Consider the following 16,255-nt stretch of genomic DNA (forward strand, 5'->3'; position numbering starts at 1 on the left):
GCCCGGAGCACCTCCCTCCATTCCATTGCCACAGACCCTGCTGAATGCCACAGGCACTGCAGGGTTGCGCAGCCCAGGGCAGGAGCAGGCTGAATCCCCCCATCCTGCTGCGTCTCCGGCCCAGCAGCCCCACAAGGCAGTGGGCACGTAGGACAAATTAGCAAACAAAAGGTTAAACAAACTATACTTCATGTGGGTGTGCATATGCACAAGTATTTGAAAAGATTTAGATAAAAATATTGTTAGAACGCACTTAGAAAGCAGTCAATACTGTGCCTGTAAAGCCTTTAAACACACACACTGCAGTATCAAATGCTCACACAGCACAGCAAGCGCTCCCAGACACGGGTGTATGTGCGGGTGCTGCGGCTGCTGCCCCATCACCTGGTGCTGTACCCAAGCCCCATGCGCTCGGTGCAGAGGGTGCTGTGCCACGATCTGCGGGGTGCTGTGCCAGGCTGCCCTGTGGGATGGGGCTCGGCCGCCGGGAGCCCCCGCTGCTCACTGCTGCAGCACGCCCCGTGGGCCGCCCTCACTGCCGCTCTGCCACCAGCTACCTTGGCACCCGGCAGCTCGTGAGGCTCAAAAGAGGCTATAGTGCACTTGCAGGGGACATCTCTTAATACCTTCCGGCTTGCTATGATAATCTTCAACTGGGGGCAGTTGGGACAAGCATTTACCTCTTCATTTTCTTAGATATAAATGCTATCTCGCTGGATTTTCATTTTACAATATGGTAATATGCTATCCAGGAAAGTCTTGCTACATGCTAATTTATCCAGTAGGCAAATTCCTTTTGGCTAATAAAAGTGCTTGCACAGGAAGCTCAAAACCCAGCAGCAATTAATTATTGACAGAGCATGTGAATTAGAGATAAAAGAAAAGTCATTCTTTCTCACACACAAGATAGTAAATAAATTTAATTATTGTACTAGAAGCAGGGGATCTTACTCTGTATTAAGTTTTATTAGCTGAGACATTTAAAAGCATGTCATCATAACAAAAAGGTCTTGTGTAATCCTAACTGCACCACTCCGGTACAAGGCTCTGAAGTGAATAGACTTAATTGAGCAAATGGAAGCAGATGGCTTGCTGAACAGACAGGTATTGTACAGGTTTATTGTCAATTAACTTTTGTCTACATTTGCCTATGGCGAATTGACTGTATAATGTGTTACCAAGGCTAATTTAACACTTCAGGTGCCCACCGTGTCTGGGGGCTGAGGAGAAACAAAACCACAAGTGCTTTGGTCCCTGGGGCCTGCAGTGTTCCTCCTCCTGAATGTCCTGCCCATACCTGCACAGGGCAGGAGGGGACCCCAGGTGTCTGCCCATGCCTGGCCGCTGCTTAACCGCTCCTCCCTGTGCTTCTGTGCAGGAACGTGATGCCCAAGACCCTGGATGGGCAGATCACCATGGAGAAGACCCCCAGCTATTTCGTGACCAACGAGGCACCTCGGCGCATTCACTCCATGGCCAAGGACACGAAGCTGATTGTGGTGGTGAGGAACCCGGTCACCCGCGCCATCTCGGACTACACGCAGACGCTCTCCAAGAAGCCAGAGATCCCCACCTTTGAGGTGCTGGCCTTCAAGAACCGGACCCTGGGGCTGATCGATGCCTCCTGGAGTGCCATCCGCATTGGCATCTATGCACTGCACCTGGAGAACTGGCTCCAATATTTCCCTCTGTCCCAGATCCTCTTTGTCAGTGGCGAGAGGCTCATCACTGACCCAGCTGGGGAGATGGCCAAGGTCCAGGATTTTTTAGGCCTCAAGAGGATTGTGACAGAGAAACACTTTTATTTTAATAAAACCAAGGGGTTCCCCTGTCTAAAGAAGCCAGAGGACAGTAGTGCTCCCCGGTGCTTGGGCAAGTCCAAGGGTCGAACTCACCCCAAAATAGACCCTGACGTCATCCACAGACTGCGGAAGTTTTACAAACCATTCAATGTCATGTTTTACCAAATGACAGGCCAAGATTTCAAGTGGGAGCAGGAAGAAAGTGATAAGTAGAACCAAGAAATCAGGAGAAAAGCTCTTCTGTTTTGAGATGTGAATCATCATTAGAGACCCAAAACTCACCCAGGGCTAAAGGCTCAGTCTCATAAGCGCAAGAGTTTTGCGTGGTTAAGGTTGCAGCCAGAGGTGAACAGCATTTCCAGGTCTGAAACGTCAGTGACACATCACCTCCAGGTTGCATTTAGGCCTGGGCTCTCCCCTCCTGGGGGATCAGGGAGTGGGTGGGAGGAGGAGAAGGTGGAGAGAGCAAAGCTCCTTGAGGTGATGGGATGCTTCATGTCCACGTTCTGCTGCTGGTGTGTTCCTTGTGGCCAGGCAGGCGGGACCAGCACGTCCCGCTGCCACTTGCTGAGCATGAAGGTGGTACATAAAATCCAGCAGCAACAAGACAAACCAATAGATTCAATTTCTCCTGCCCTGGCTTAAGATTTTGGTCAAGCAGCAGCATGAGATCTGGTAAATTCAGGATGTGCATTCACATGCACACTGGTATTTGTGTGGGGAAGGAATAAAGCCAGTTATGCTGCAAAGGAACTATGTACAGAAACTTCATTTGCACCAGATGTTCCAATTACTTGTTGCACTAAAACTAGTATTTACCAAGTGCCACAAAATCCTGGGCCCGATTCTCCTCTCACTGATGGCTGTAACTCCACTGGCAGAAGAGACTTGTTCTGATTTATGGGGATGCTCAGTAAGATCAGAATCGGGGCCTTCTCCCTGCCCCTGTTCTTCTCTGCCAAACCACATCCTGAGGTCATTCACAGAGCACCTGCTGGCTGGGCTGTGGGCGCTGTGTGGTGTCCCGGCCAGTGGTTTGGTGCTCCCAGTGGGACCCCAGGCTGTCACTGCAGGGCACAGGTGCTGGGGACGGCTTTGTCATCACAGCACAGGTCTGGCCATCGGGGCCCAGGGACTGCGGTACTTTTGCACCTTGCACATCAGATCCCTGCTGCTTGCTGCTGACAATGGGGTTTGCATAATCCTGAAGCAGCCTTCATCTCTACTTCAGAATCTGTTACAAAAAAGCAATTAATTCCCAGGGTGAGCACTGCTCTGAACAACATACGTGTGTTTTCTAATGGAAATGACCGAGTCATATGCTCAACCAAATTTGCAAGTCCTGGTAGCAACTATAAAATAAACCTGTATCACAAGTGAATCCTCCAGCAATGTGATGCAAGCTGCATGCTGGGAACAGTGGAGAGCAAGACAACAGCACTTCGAAGCAGCCACTGTTTTCCGTGTCCATTATTGAGAGAAAAAAAAAACAGAGAGGGAACAAAAAAACTGCAGAGCTACCATTGTGGAAGTGTTCCCTTTGTATGGGTGATTACTAAGGCCACTCAAATATTGCTAGCTACTCTCTTTTTACAAGTGGCCTTAGGACAAGCGTGGCTGTTGTGCATCTCCCACTGCCTCACAGATGCCAGGTCCCTGGCTGTTCGGAAGCAGCAGAGATGCAGTATGAGGTTGCTTTAGGAGGACCAAGACTCAATTTTGGTAAAGGTGGGGAGAAAACCCTATTGATCCAACCAACCAAATGAAATTATTGTTACATTAGGTAATGAGCTGAACCTGCTTTGGGTTTCACGTTCTGTCACGTGGTTCATTGCACTATAAAGTGGTGCTGGTGCCTTGGACTGAGTGAAGAAAGAGTTGAATTCGTTTTGAAAATTTACACCATGGCCTGTTCTGGAGGGGCATCACAAAACTCCCTGCTAAATTGATATCAGTTCCTATCACCCCAATTAGATTTAAAAACAGTTCCTGACATAACTTTTTTTTTTTACAGATCCTCAAATCCCCAGATTGTTACATGAAAATTGGAAGTATATAATAGGAATAACTTTACGGTATTTCACATGTATTAAGATGCCATGTCATCTCCTAAGTGAAAGCTGCTGTAACACGATTTGCTGCAAGCTGACCGGTGAATTCAGCTGGAGGACTAGGGCTTTATTTTGAGGCCCAGCAGCCAGAAATTTCCCCTCTTCCTGCTGCGCTGCAACCTTGAAGCCAGGGCGGGTGCAGGCTGATGGCGTGAGTGGAGTCTTTCAGCAGCTCTCGTGGCCCAGCACCCAGCTGGGCTGGCGGTCCTCGCTGCTGCTGGAGGCTGCTGCGCACCGTGGTCCCGCTCACTGCATCGGCTGTACGGGTTGGTGGCTGTTCGTAACCGTGGCTGCTAGTGGCTAATGGCACAGCACCGCGCATCTGCCCCGTGGCCAAAGCTTGGACTCTCTCAGCCCCATCTGCAGCTTCATCTGGAGCAAGGTCTCTGAGTGAGGTCTTTTTGAGTTTGTGCGAGCCCCTGGGAACACTGAACCCAACCCACCAGGTTTCCTGCACACCCCGGCCCTTGGCATTGTGCCGTGGCCCCGTGGCTCCGGGGCAGCTCAGACTGGCTTCTTTCAGGAACAGGCTTCTGGCCCGATTGCCACCGAGCTGCCATCACACCTCTCATCATGCCTGTTGCTGGAGGGAAAGGAGATCTGAAAATGTGTGTTTGCCTGAGAATTATGACCCAATGAAGCACCCAGTTAGGGAATTCATCTGGCTTGTGGCTGGGCCTGCGAGGAGCTTCCATTTTGCACTCGGATGAAGGACAATCACCCCCATCACTTGGTGAGTTTTCCAGAGCTGCGAGAAGCCCCAGCACAGGGCACAGCTGAGCTCTGTGCCCTTTCCCTGACACAGCGAGGGCTCACCAAGGGGAGTGGGGCAGGGAGCAGGTGGTGCTGCAATGAACCATGCCCCACCACACGTTCCTGCCCCTGTTCTGGATCCTCATTCTTTTTGCCATATATGCAGAGGTTTATTTTTTATATCGCTGCAATCTCAAGCTTGAGCAGAGATGCTAAACAGCCAGGAGCAGCCCCACTCCCTGCATGTGAGCAGCTGGGATTACAAGTGGCACAGGGAGGGCTCCCTGGGGTGTGGGGTTTTGTTCTGTTTTCTGAGACATAACCCCACCTGTGGCCCTTGTCTGCCACGTGAGGGGCTGTGTCTGCATTGCTAATGCAGCACTTTGACAGAGGAATTATTTTCTATCTGGCCAGAGAGTGGCCTGCCAAAAGAGAGAGTCGGGTTAATAATACTTCCTTTTTTTTTTTTTTTTTTCAACTATTCAAATGTCAGCATTATAATACACAGGAAATTGAATTTTGTATTTGATTTCAATTAGCAAAGCATAAATTATATTTAATTTTATACACAGACTGGGTGATTCATTGTTCTGGAAAAGCTGGTACTTTATGGTTCAGAGACTGAAAATGGAGAGTTAGTCTTTTCTGAAACCCCACTGCTGTGCTGTCACCTTGTCCCAAATACGTCTCTGTCTGTCTGTGTCATTCTGTACCTGAACAATATGAACATCTTGAACCTCACACTTGAACCCACAACTCTAAACAATAAAACGTTGTAGCAGCTGCATTTCTCTGCTCCGTCCCTCCTTGGCCCCGCAGCAGCACAAGCCCAGCGTGGGTGGCAGAGCCCAGGGGGATGCCAGCCATGACCCCACCCCTGGGGATGTGGATCCCTGATGCCAAACAGGCCATGGGAAAGGCACCATGGGGCGTTAGGGTCAGGCCAGGCACGGTGCCAGCCACTGCTCTCACTGCCGCAGGAGACACCTGGGAGGGGAGATGGCCCCAAAGTGTGCAGCCTCAGCTGGGGACAGCAGGACGTGTCCTGTGAGGGGTAAGAGGAGGGCAGCCCTACTCGCTGGCCTCGCAGCTCAGGGTTCATTGCCAAGGTCACAAGGAACAGATGCCCCAGCAGTGTCTGTGAAGTTCTGCTCGCCACTGCTTAAGGATAAATCAGTTTATAATAAAGGCAGAGAGAGGGCTGGCTGCCAGGCAAATAAATTAGGGGGAAAATTTTTTTATCTTATTTTGTGTGCACAATTTCCTGTTAGCTTGCAAAAAGCTATTTGACAGCATGGTCTTATTGTGTCATCTGATAAAACCACTGAAAAACTTTTATCAACAAAATTAGGAAGTAGTGAACTATAAAATTGCTAATTATTTTCTAGTAAATTTACTTTTAAATAACTTTAGACACCAATTACAGGCACCATTAAGCACCATTAACACTGGGTATATTTACCAAACAATGATGGAATACTTATTATTCAAATCAAGATCATTTTGGTGCAGATTTTGATGTTTGGAAGCCAGTCCCATCTTACCAGATGTCTAAAAAGCCATCAGTAGATCAGTTACACCTGAAGTGTAGCCAGATTCCTAATATCTGAATTGTGGGTCCATAAAACCCACCCCTCGAAACAAACACCTGCTTGCCCGTGGGCGGCAATCCCGAGCAGGCGGCTCCACGCCTCGGCACGGGCCCAGGAGCCACCTGCTGCTCCTCTCCACAAGCCCCGAGAAGGTGAGCCCAGACCTTCACTTCCCTGAGGGAGAGGCTCGTGGGAGACCTACATAGCTCTGCAAAGTGTTTGGACGCTCCCTGCCACCTTCCTTGGGCACGTGCTGCAAAACAGCCTGCTGCAGGGTGCGCTGCGTGCCGGCATCCCCGTGCCCCAAAGCCCGCACCGGACGGGCTCTGCACTGGGCCGAGTGCAGGCATGCCTCTTAATTGGACGTTGCCAGGAGGCTGTCAGAAAGCTGGCTGCAAAGCTGCTACCTGATCCCACTTTCCTGCTGTTATCTTTGACATCCTCATTATTTATTAACTGCCCTGTACCCAACAGGCTGCCACTGATGCAGAGATGCTCTTATTATGCAGGTTCGATATTCTGCCTGCCTTCCAAGGTCACATCCTCCAGGATGTCTTGCAAACCAGATTGAAGAGGTACCAGCAAAGATGCAACATGTTCTGTATATGTCGGTGCCAGGTTTCAAACAGAGCCCTTTGAATAAGGATAACATACAAGATGATGATATAAGACCCTGTTGCTTACTGCTTTACTCTATCCTGTGTGTAGCACTGAGGTTTCTGCACTTACATCAGCAACCAGACAAAATCAGAGCATCAGGCAAGCACTCCACCCTTTAGCTCTCACATACTGGAACAGAGCTTTTCTCTAATAACCGAGCCTGGGAAGAGAGCAATGCAAGGGTTATTTTGATAGCCAGGTTGCAAGCCAGAAATGACCTGTTATAACTTTGCTGGCATGAATAAACTGCTTTTTCCAGCCCCCTGCCCTGTGCTGCTGCCTGCTTGACATGGCTGCCAGGTGCCTGTAACCTCCACACCTGTGCAGCACAGCAGGTCTGGCATGAAGGCATCCCGGCACCCTGTGCCAACTGGGTTCACTCCCTGCTTCTTCCAGGCAGACACATTGAAGTAAACTGATGTTCTCGCTTCCACAGCTTTCACAGTGCTTTCTGCTTGCTTTTTTTTCCCCTTTTTGCTGACCTCCGAAACTATCCCCCTATGAGATACTCACTGAAAAAAAAAAAAAAAAATCTGATTAGAAAATTCTTGCTGCCTTTTAAGAAGCTCTTCCAACTTCAGGTAACCTGAGAATCACTTCACTGTTGCTTTAAAACACTAACAGGAATATTTGTGTAGTGTTAGTTGCAACACAAGGTCTACTAGCCAAATAGATACGAGCATTTCCCACAGGCATTCCCATAGGCACCTTGTACAGAGATAGAGACTGCCAGATCAGAAGGCTTTTCCATATAAAGGTTTACATACAAATTAACAGAAATTTCTGCTATAACCTGGTGATGCACTAGGATGGTGGAGGAGAAAGATACTGGGCCATTGTAGCACAGCACAGCTATAGCAAAATGCAAATGTGACTGCAGGCTCACCCTGGGACAAGGTTTTCATCAGAGACGAAGACTTTGCAGATGGGCTTCTGGCACCAGCAAACCTTTGGTGTGAACGTTTGGCCACCAAGCAAACTGAATTCAAAGAGCAGCAGTTGCAAGCAAGGATGCAGTTACGCCCTCTGAGGGAACAGGCAGCCTTTTCACAAAGAACCCCCCGACAGCCACTGCCCCTGGGCTGGGCCCGGCAGCAGGGCTGGAGGGGGTGCCACGCACCACTCCCAAGGACCAGGAGCTGAAGAGAACACAGATCCTGCAACACAACGCTTTGTGACTGAAGTCATTATGTGCAGAGAGATGTATGGGAGTGTGAAGGACAGAATTAATATAGTAAGTAATCCTCTCCCTTTAGCAATAGCTTTCTGCATGAGATAATGGTTTAATGTCCAACTTTTTCTAGCATACTAGAATACACATTTCCTCATAACAAACACTTATATGATATGCAGCTATTTATGTTTCAAGGCAAAAAGCATGGAGTGTAATGGACTCCACTCTGACTATTTGTCCATAAAGAAATTTCACTGCTTCATGGGAAACAAGGAAAAACATTTTACTTAGAGACGTGTTTTTTTTTTTTTTTTTTCTATTAAATCCATTCTTTGCCATTCTCCTTGGTTCTGCATGAGAAGGGACGTCTGCAGGACTCTCGAGCCTCTTCTGCATGTGGGGTTTCTGTGCTTCCCAGGACATTGCAGTCAGCCTGGAGGTCCCAACCCAATCCTGAGGCCAGCCAGTGAGCCGTGCTCTGCCAGCATGGTGGGTTTTTCTGATGGAGGGTTTTCCTGACAGTGGGTTTTCCTGACACTTCCAAAGCAGGGATATGGTATTAGCTTCCAGGAAACAATTACAGGAGCTGTCATATTGCTGCTATATGCAGTTACATCCATTTCAGATTTACAGCTGTCCCAGAGCATAATGAATCCTATAACACTAAGCCACAACAGGCGTTACAAGCTGTGTGTGAGGCCCCAAGGCGGTGTTGGAGTGCTCCTGGGCCCTGGGCCGAGGCAGCCGCAGACGCTCCCTCGGGTCAGTGCATCCTGGGTCCTGGGGGCTCCTTGATTCCAGCCCCCTGGGGCCCTGCACGAGGCTGGCAGGGCTACAGACCATGACAACAACCCTGCTGCACCCCCAATTGGGAAGCTCTCAGCTCTGCTACTCACTTTTCCTCCCACCACATTAATATCCAGAGTAGCAGGGGACAGAGATTTGTACTTTATGGGGACTTGTCTCCATGGGTGTTGCTTTCCATACTGCTGTAAGGCAGATCCTACAAATATCAACGTCGTACAGAAGAAATGTGCTTTTCTGTGGTAACACACTGCTCAAAAGCACTGATCCAGACAACAAGAGAGATGTCTGTGTAATGAAGGCAAGCAACACATCTGGCAATTTTCCACCCAACGGACAGAGATAAACAGTTATAAATATACCCCATTAATAAGGTAAGCATCCTTCAAAGCCCGTCTGGAGGGCTCGTGGGGCCAGCCACGCAGCAAGCACGCAGGGGCTCTGGCTGGGCGCCCCAGCAGCAGGTAGCACAGAGCAGTCAGGCCTGCCTCCCGGCACTGGCAGAGGCAAAGCCATGCACGGCAGGGGCAGCAGGAGTCATTTCCCAGAGGATACAAGGCGCTGCAAAGCCGTACACGTGCGGGGCTGCACCTCCAGGGTGGTTCTGATGGCCCCGTGAGGGCTTCAGCTCAGCTCTGCGGCCCCGCTGCCCGTGGAAGCTGCCGGCCTGGCCCCAGTGGGGGACAGTGCTGGCTGTGACCGTCCCTGCCCATGTCCAACACCATCCCCAGCCAGGCCAGGCCCTCCCTGAGGACTGTGCTCAGCCCCCGGCCTCGTGGCACTTCCAGGACCTTGCACGGTCCAGGCAGCAGGGGCTTGACTCTGGTTTAATGAGGAAAAGCTAATGGGTGAATTTCACTTTTATCTCAGAAATCTATCCTCAGAATAAGTTGCAGCTAATGAAAGGAGCAAGGAATATGCAGGTCACTGAGGGTGACCATGCTCCCCTCTTGAAAGATTTTGTCTGAGCAGAATAAGCAGCTAAGAGCAAGTCCTCTGAGACATTCATTTTTTTCAGGGAATCTTTCCATTCATACGATCGCAGAATTACAGAATCATATAATCACAGAATCATAGAACCATAGAATAGTTTGGGTTGGAAGGAACTTTAAAGATCATCTAATTTCACCCCCCTGCTACGAGGGGGTCACCGTCCACTAGACCAGCTTGCTCAAAGCCCCATCCAGCCTGGCCTTACCAGGTTCACGTGACAATTCCTTTGATGCTGGTCCCTCTGAGAAATACCAAGAGTCATACCAAATAATGGACTCACGACTCCATGCTCATGGTGCTCCAGTGGTCGCTGTTGGAGCACGGGTCTTCTGGAGATATAGATTTATGTGCTTGTGCAGAGGATGCCTTTGGAAGTGGTGCACTGCTTTCTCCCCTTCCTCCTCTGCCCAACTGCATCTTTCTTTCCTCAGCTCCTTAAGTTCCCGGTCTGATTGCAGCTGTCAAATCCTTTCTGCTAGAGCTTTTTTCTTCCTGTTTTTGAAGCTGTCTCTTCCATCCACTCTTCTCGGCTGTACCCAGGTGATAGCAAATGCTCCTGCTGCGGGGCTTTACTGTTTTGTGCTCTGGAAAGCCCCATCAGTCATTTTGGTAGTGCTCTCAGGTGATATCTGCAGTTCTCTTTGGATTCTTTGGGCAAGCATTGAACAATCTGGGTCCAGACAGACCTGTGTGCAATGGAAGTGTCGGCTGGTAGCCCAGCAGAGATGGAGCAGGAGGAAGAGGCTGCATGGCTGGAAGGCCGTGGAGAGAAGCAGTGCCCCAGGGTGGTGCTCACACACAGCTGTGTTTGAGTGCACTGCCACCATGGATACACACCCTTATCTCGTCTCACATTAAGGTCTGCTTTATCTCTGATAAATCACAGAGCAGCCCAAGCAGGTGTGATTCGGGGCTGGTTTTCATTTTAGATGTGAGTGCACTTCACACGTGTACTTTAGGAGAAGCAGGTTGTGCACTAGCTTCTAAAGCTTCCTGGAGAAGGACGTGTCTGGCACCCCTGTGACCTTTGCATGCGGCTACCACTCCAGTGAGACAGGGAGAGGACAGAGGTGGTGCTCGCAGCCCGTGGTGCCCGGCTTCTGTTTTCCTGGCCATTTACACTACGGGTTTCTTCCAGGTCACAAACAAAACGCTATTGGCACATCTCAGGATCACAGGCACATCTCTGCTGCTGAAGCCTTTGCGGTACCACTGAGGAATCCTGCTCTGCCTCTGGGGACAGCTGCTTGGATTTAGCCCACACAGCACCTACAGTTTCTTTCATATTCACATTCTTGTTAAGTGTTTAATAAGTTTGTGTAACTTTTTGTTAAGCAGCAAGCAAATGTTTTCCAGGGGAAGCTAATTCAAGCACATCCTCCTTGTGTAGGTTTGATGTTATGGAACAGTGAGTCTGTTGAATTAATTAGCATACTGCACTTCACTTACTCAGCTAATCTGCATATTTTGCTCCTCAGCTGAGGGAAGCCTCCAGGTGCTGCTGTATGCTCGCTGCAGTCACAGCTCCAGCCCTGAGGCAGGTGGGCATGCACACACATGGCAGGTGTGTCACCAGCTGCCCCATGCCCACGGGCTCTGCAGGTGCCCTGGGCTGCCTGACCCCCTTTTTGATTCAAACCTTGGTAAGTGGGACCGCTGAGAAGCAGCAATGCATTCTGCCAGAATTTGTGTTTGTTTGCTCCCCATCCTGTGCCCAAACCAGGGGCTGCCCAGCAACTGGACAATGCCCCCTCCACCTTGCCTGCAGTGGGGAAGAAAGAGCAGAGCTGCCCCATAGCTCCCTCCTAGGGTGTGCTCAGAGGAAAACGCGCACACACACACACACATGCTTCTGGGATCCTGGCATTTTTTCATCTTGGCACAAAATTCTCCTAGAGATGATTATTTGAAAGATGAGTCACCAAATACAATAGCAAAGACACATCCTTGACTTACTGGCAGAGAAGAGAGATGTGACCAGCATTAAGTCTCCATGCAATGTCTCCATCACACAGTGTCTGGCGTTTATTCTAAACAGCTCTCAGTCTTCAGCAGAATTGTTTTTTCACATGAGAAATCCAGCTACTTTTCCATCTGAAATGTTCCTTAATGAAAGGAAAAGCAGTCTGTTTGTGCATGGATGCAAAAATCATTATATTTTAGCTCTCTGTACAGCATACTGCTGTATGCTTGTACAAACACACATGCACACATGGAGATGCACATTCGCCTCTGCATTGAGGTAATGCTCTGAGATGGGGCATAAATGCAGCTGCCTTCTGGGGGCAGGTGGGTTACTCCATTTTTTGGAATTCCCTCTGTCATTCAATTTCCCCTGACACTTTAACAGAGGAGTCAAACGTGGGCTCTGTGCCCCCTCTGTGGGCACAGCCCCCTGTGGCCAGGGCCAGGCGTGATGTGCAGCACCCACTTGGCAGCACTGGCGCCGTGTGGGACGGGTTGGGTGCAGCACGGGTGAGCCTCCCTGCCCGGCTGGCTGCCAGGCCCGGCCGTGCCATGTGCCCTCTGGCCTGCTGTCCCCAGCAGCCATCCGACCAGGCCACCCAGCATCCTGCAGAGCAGCTGCTCCCGGAGCTGCCAGCCTTTCCAAGGAGAGCACCGGGCAGTCTGTCCCTGTCACTGCCTTAAAATCCCCACATCTTGCCCAGGAAGCAGGTGGCTGGCTGAAGGGCTCTGCTCTTGGACCTAGGAGCCAAACAGCAAGCTGCCAGGGCTGGGCCAGTGTCTCTGTCAAGGGTCTGGCTGGGAGTGAGCCTTGTCATAGCACAAGGGGATGTAAGGCAAGGAAGAGCCTGTTGTGTGTTCTCTAGCCCCAGGGCACGGGTGTGGTGTGTGTGTGTGTGTGTGTGCAGTGCTTGGCTCAGACTCTTTGCAGACAGCAGCTGTGGTAAAGGCACAGCACTCTCCAGGCAGTGGTGTTTCTGTACTGCTCCTGGAAACCTGCGAGTGCCATGGAGAGGTACTGCTGTCTTCTAGCCTATTCCGATTCGACAGTATGCTCTGACCTTGATGATGTTGGTTTAAATAGGATATGAAATGCAAATATAGCCTAAGCTGAACAATTCTGGCACCCAGCAGAGAGACTGAAGGGTGGAACGCTTCCCAGAAGGGTCAGCAAGAGCAGGAAAAATTATATAGAGCAAATAAACAGAATAAAAGGCTTCTCTATTATCCTGGTGCACAGGGCTGCAGCTCCAACGGACTGCAGGAGCCTGTATTGCTCTGGGCTTACACTCAGGGACAAACTGCTGATCAGGAAAAAAAGAAGGGGCTAAGGGCAAGGAGACAAGTTGCTTCTAAATTCCTGTAAGCCAGGAGGATGTCACCCTCATCCTGCCCTTCAGCTGCTCCTACATCCTCCGTCACCCCACCGCACAGCCAGGGCAGCCGCCCCGGCAGCTTCCCTGGGATCTGGGGCCAGACCTTAGGAGAAGGTTTAATGTGCTGCAGGCTGCAGAGGGTGAATTGCTCCCTGCCCTGTAGCTAAGACACCTGGCAGGGCAGGGCTGCCTCCATCTAACCAGCCTCCCCATGTTTTGGAGAAGCTGCTGTCACCAGCCTTGTCTGAAGCTGAATGCCACAAGCCTCGGACACCACGAGACACTTGAACACACCAAGTTTAACAGGTATAAATGCCTATTTTCAAATCAAGGTGGGATTTGTATATTGTCAGTAATTTTCTACAGAAGCCATCCAGACAGTTAACCCTAGTTTCACACCTGCTGGGGGAGCAGCTCACTGGTGGGCCAAGGGGGTCAGAGCCGGGCTCGTTCAGACCCTGCAGTGCTGCAGGGACCTTGCTGCAGGCTCCCACACGGCACCAGGGACACCGGACGGACCTGTGGAGGGTGTTGCCAGCCAGGGTGTGTTTGTCTCCCTTCTCCTTCATGCTTTTAAGGAGCCCCTACTCCTGTCTGTGCTGCAAGCAACTCAGAGATTAAATTCAGCTCAGACTAGGACAAACTTCCCACCCTGGGGAGATGCCAGCACCGTGGGGGCAGCCCCGTGCCTCCCGGGGAGAGGCCGGCGGTGCGCAAGGGTTGGGTCCATGGAGCAGCCTCACTTAGGCATCTGCAGAACCATTGTGACTTTATTAAAAATTTAGAACAAAAATTACAACATTCACCCAGGAAGAATCGCTTTCCTACCAATTACAGTTAATGGGGTAAAATTAATGTACCAATTAATATGGCTGCTTCTAAACTCAGTCTAATATGTTAAATACTGTTCCTGCCTCTGTAAATGCAGCAAAATAAAGTGATGATCAGGATGGGAGCTAATAAAGTTTTGCTTCTCTGTACTTAAAGTATTTGGCATCACTGACTTAAGGCACAGGAAAAAGGAGATTATTTAACATTTTAAGGTTTGTAAGACCCATAAATCATTTCATACATGTCATATTTGTTGAAAAGGATAGAATACATTCAATTTTACAGTATATTAAACTTCATCTAATTTGAACGTAAGAACAGACCAGCAAAATAAATGACCAATTTCTGAAGCAGAAATTACCATTTGGCTGCTGCCATTATGAAGCTGCTGGTATTTTATCATGTTCTTAACATAATATTGCTTGTCTATTGATGCATAGTTATAGTGCTAGTCCAAATTGGAAGGCGGTGAAAGAGGACAGTGCAGAGGTTTTTTTAATAGGCATCATTTGTCAGATGTTATTTCAGAGGTCTTTGCACTGATGATAATATGCAGATTAAAGCAGAAGTAAATAGGAAAAAAAAAGAGAGAGAGAGAGGGAGAGAAAGAGAGAGAGAGAGAAAGAAAAGCAGAAAGGGAATGAGAATTTCGGTATGTTCTGGCTGCAGCAGACGAGAGGAAGGCAGGTGGACCGGGCCCCAGCGGGTACAGATAACAGTAATTAATCTGGGTTGAAGGGTTTCTTCTGAACCCCCCGTAGTGTTTGACAAAAGGATGCATCCTCCTCTGAATGTCAATGCTGCTGAGGACCACGGGGACAGGCGGCAGCAGTGGTTCGGCCCCAGCTCCCTGCCCTGTGGGTCCCTCCTCCTGCCCCACGTGCTCCGCCTGCAGGAGCCACAAATCTGAGCACAAATAAAAATTATGTTTAGTTTGCAAAACAGGAGGAAGGTATCTCCATCCTCTAGAGTTCATTGTTCTGCTAGACTTGGTATTATAGTGGCAATATATTAAGGCGAAGAAAAATCAGCTGGCCGCGTTGCATCCAGAATGACAATGGAAAGCCACAGAACACAAAGGAGGTGCGGCTGGCTGGAGGAGATCTCTGCGGGGGGCTCCGAGGCAGCTGGCGTGGCCAGGAAGGGTGCTGACAAGGAAGGAGTCCCCATGGAGCAGGGCCACGGCCCCTGGAGCAAACAAATCCCTCTTACGAGAGCGCAGCGTTGCCGGGAAGAGGGGCTGGCAGCCAGGCTCCTGCATCACATCCACCTGCTGCTTCACAGCCACGGCAGGCTCCTCTGGCAGCAGCTCCTGTGGCAGCAGCAGGGCAGCACCCAGGGCAGGGGAGCTGCCTGTGTGGGATCAGAGGCACCCGCTGTGCCCTGGGGTGGCTGCCAGGCCGAAGGGAAATTCGGGATGCGTGTGGGCAGCAGCACTGCTGCCGCTGAGCAACCTGCACGGATGTTCCACGCCGACACTTAACAAGAACAACTCAGATCCTGTGTCTGCTTAAACCAAATGAATTGCTTGAATATTAGAGCTGAAATTGTGCTCCATGACTGCAAATCTGTGCAGGGATATATTGTGCTATAACATAGATTTCAATTACTTTCCAACCTTCAGCGCGATGATGCAACATTACACTCCACTGTCAGAGTTTGCCAGCATGCCCTTACTTTTATTTCTCCTGTTAAATATGGTCTTTGTTGCGCTTCATTGATCTCTGAGCATATTCTGCTGTTTACAACTTTGATAATCTTTGTGTAATCTTCAGGGGTAATTGAATTCCGACAAACATAGCTGAATTTTAAACACCACACGGATTTAAGTACATTGAAAAGCTATGATGTGAAAGTCAAGCCTGAAGAAAGGAAGAAGCGATTGCTCTCAGCTCTTTCCTGAAAATCTGGGGGTAAGACAGTCCCTGAGCCTGGGGAAGACATGAACACGCTCGGAGAATGCAGCTGGGTGTGGCACCAGACCTGTCCCAGAGTTTAATCCCAGGCAGGAAATACCATTGCATTTAATGATTTTTGTGTATGCAAACACCAAAAGCTTCTGCACTCATGCGAAGTTCCAGGGAATTCCACTGGGTCTCACTCTCTACTAGTACAGGGTAGTCAAGAGCTATCAATCTTTGGTTTAATACCTAGGGAATTGCCCTTGTACATATAAATTATTGTTTTTATGGGC

General features: G+C 49.7%; 1 protein-coding gene across 3 annotated transcripts in view; it reads left to right on the forward strand.

Moving 5' to 3' along the window:
• HS3ST4 (heparan sulfate-glucosamine 3-sulfotransferase 4) overlaps positions 1–15,964 on the forward strand; it is a 73,467-nt gene extending 57,503 nt beyond the window's left edge. The window contains exons 2-3 of one of the 3 annotated variants that reach the window (XR_014318517.1): positions 1,379–4,646; positions 15,837–15,964. Coding sequence is in view for 1 of the 3 variants with exons in the window: in XM_082772372.1 (XP_082628498.1) it covers positions 1,379–2,015 (637 nt within the window). In the remaining 2 variants the exon portion in view is untranslated. Of the gene's footprint in view, positions 1–1,378; positions 5,424–15,836 lie in introns of those variants that run through there. The other 2 variants (XR_014318518.1, XM_082772372.1) reach the window with 2 other exon arrangements.
• Positions 15,965–16,255: the final 291 nt, after the last annotated feature.

This window comes from Aythya marila, assembly GCF_965140915.1.
Source record: "Aythya marila genome assembly, chromosome: 15".
NCBI classification, from domain to species: domain Eukaryota; kingdom Metazoa; phylum Chordata; class Aves; order Anseriformes; family Anatidae; genus Aythya; species Aythya marila.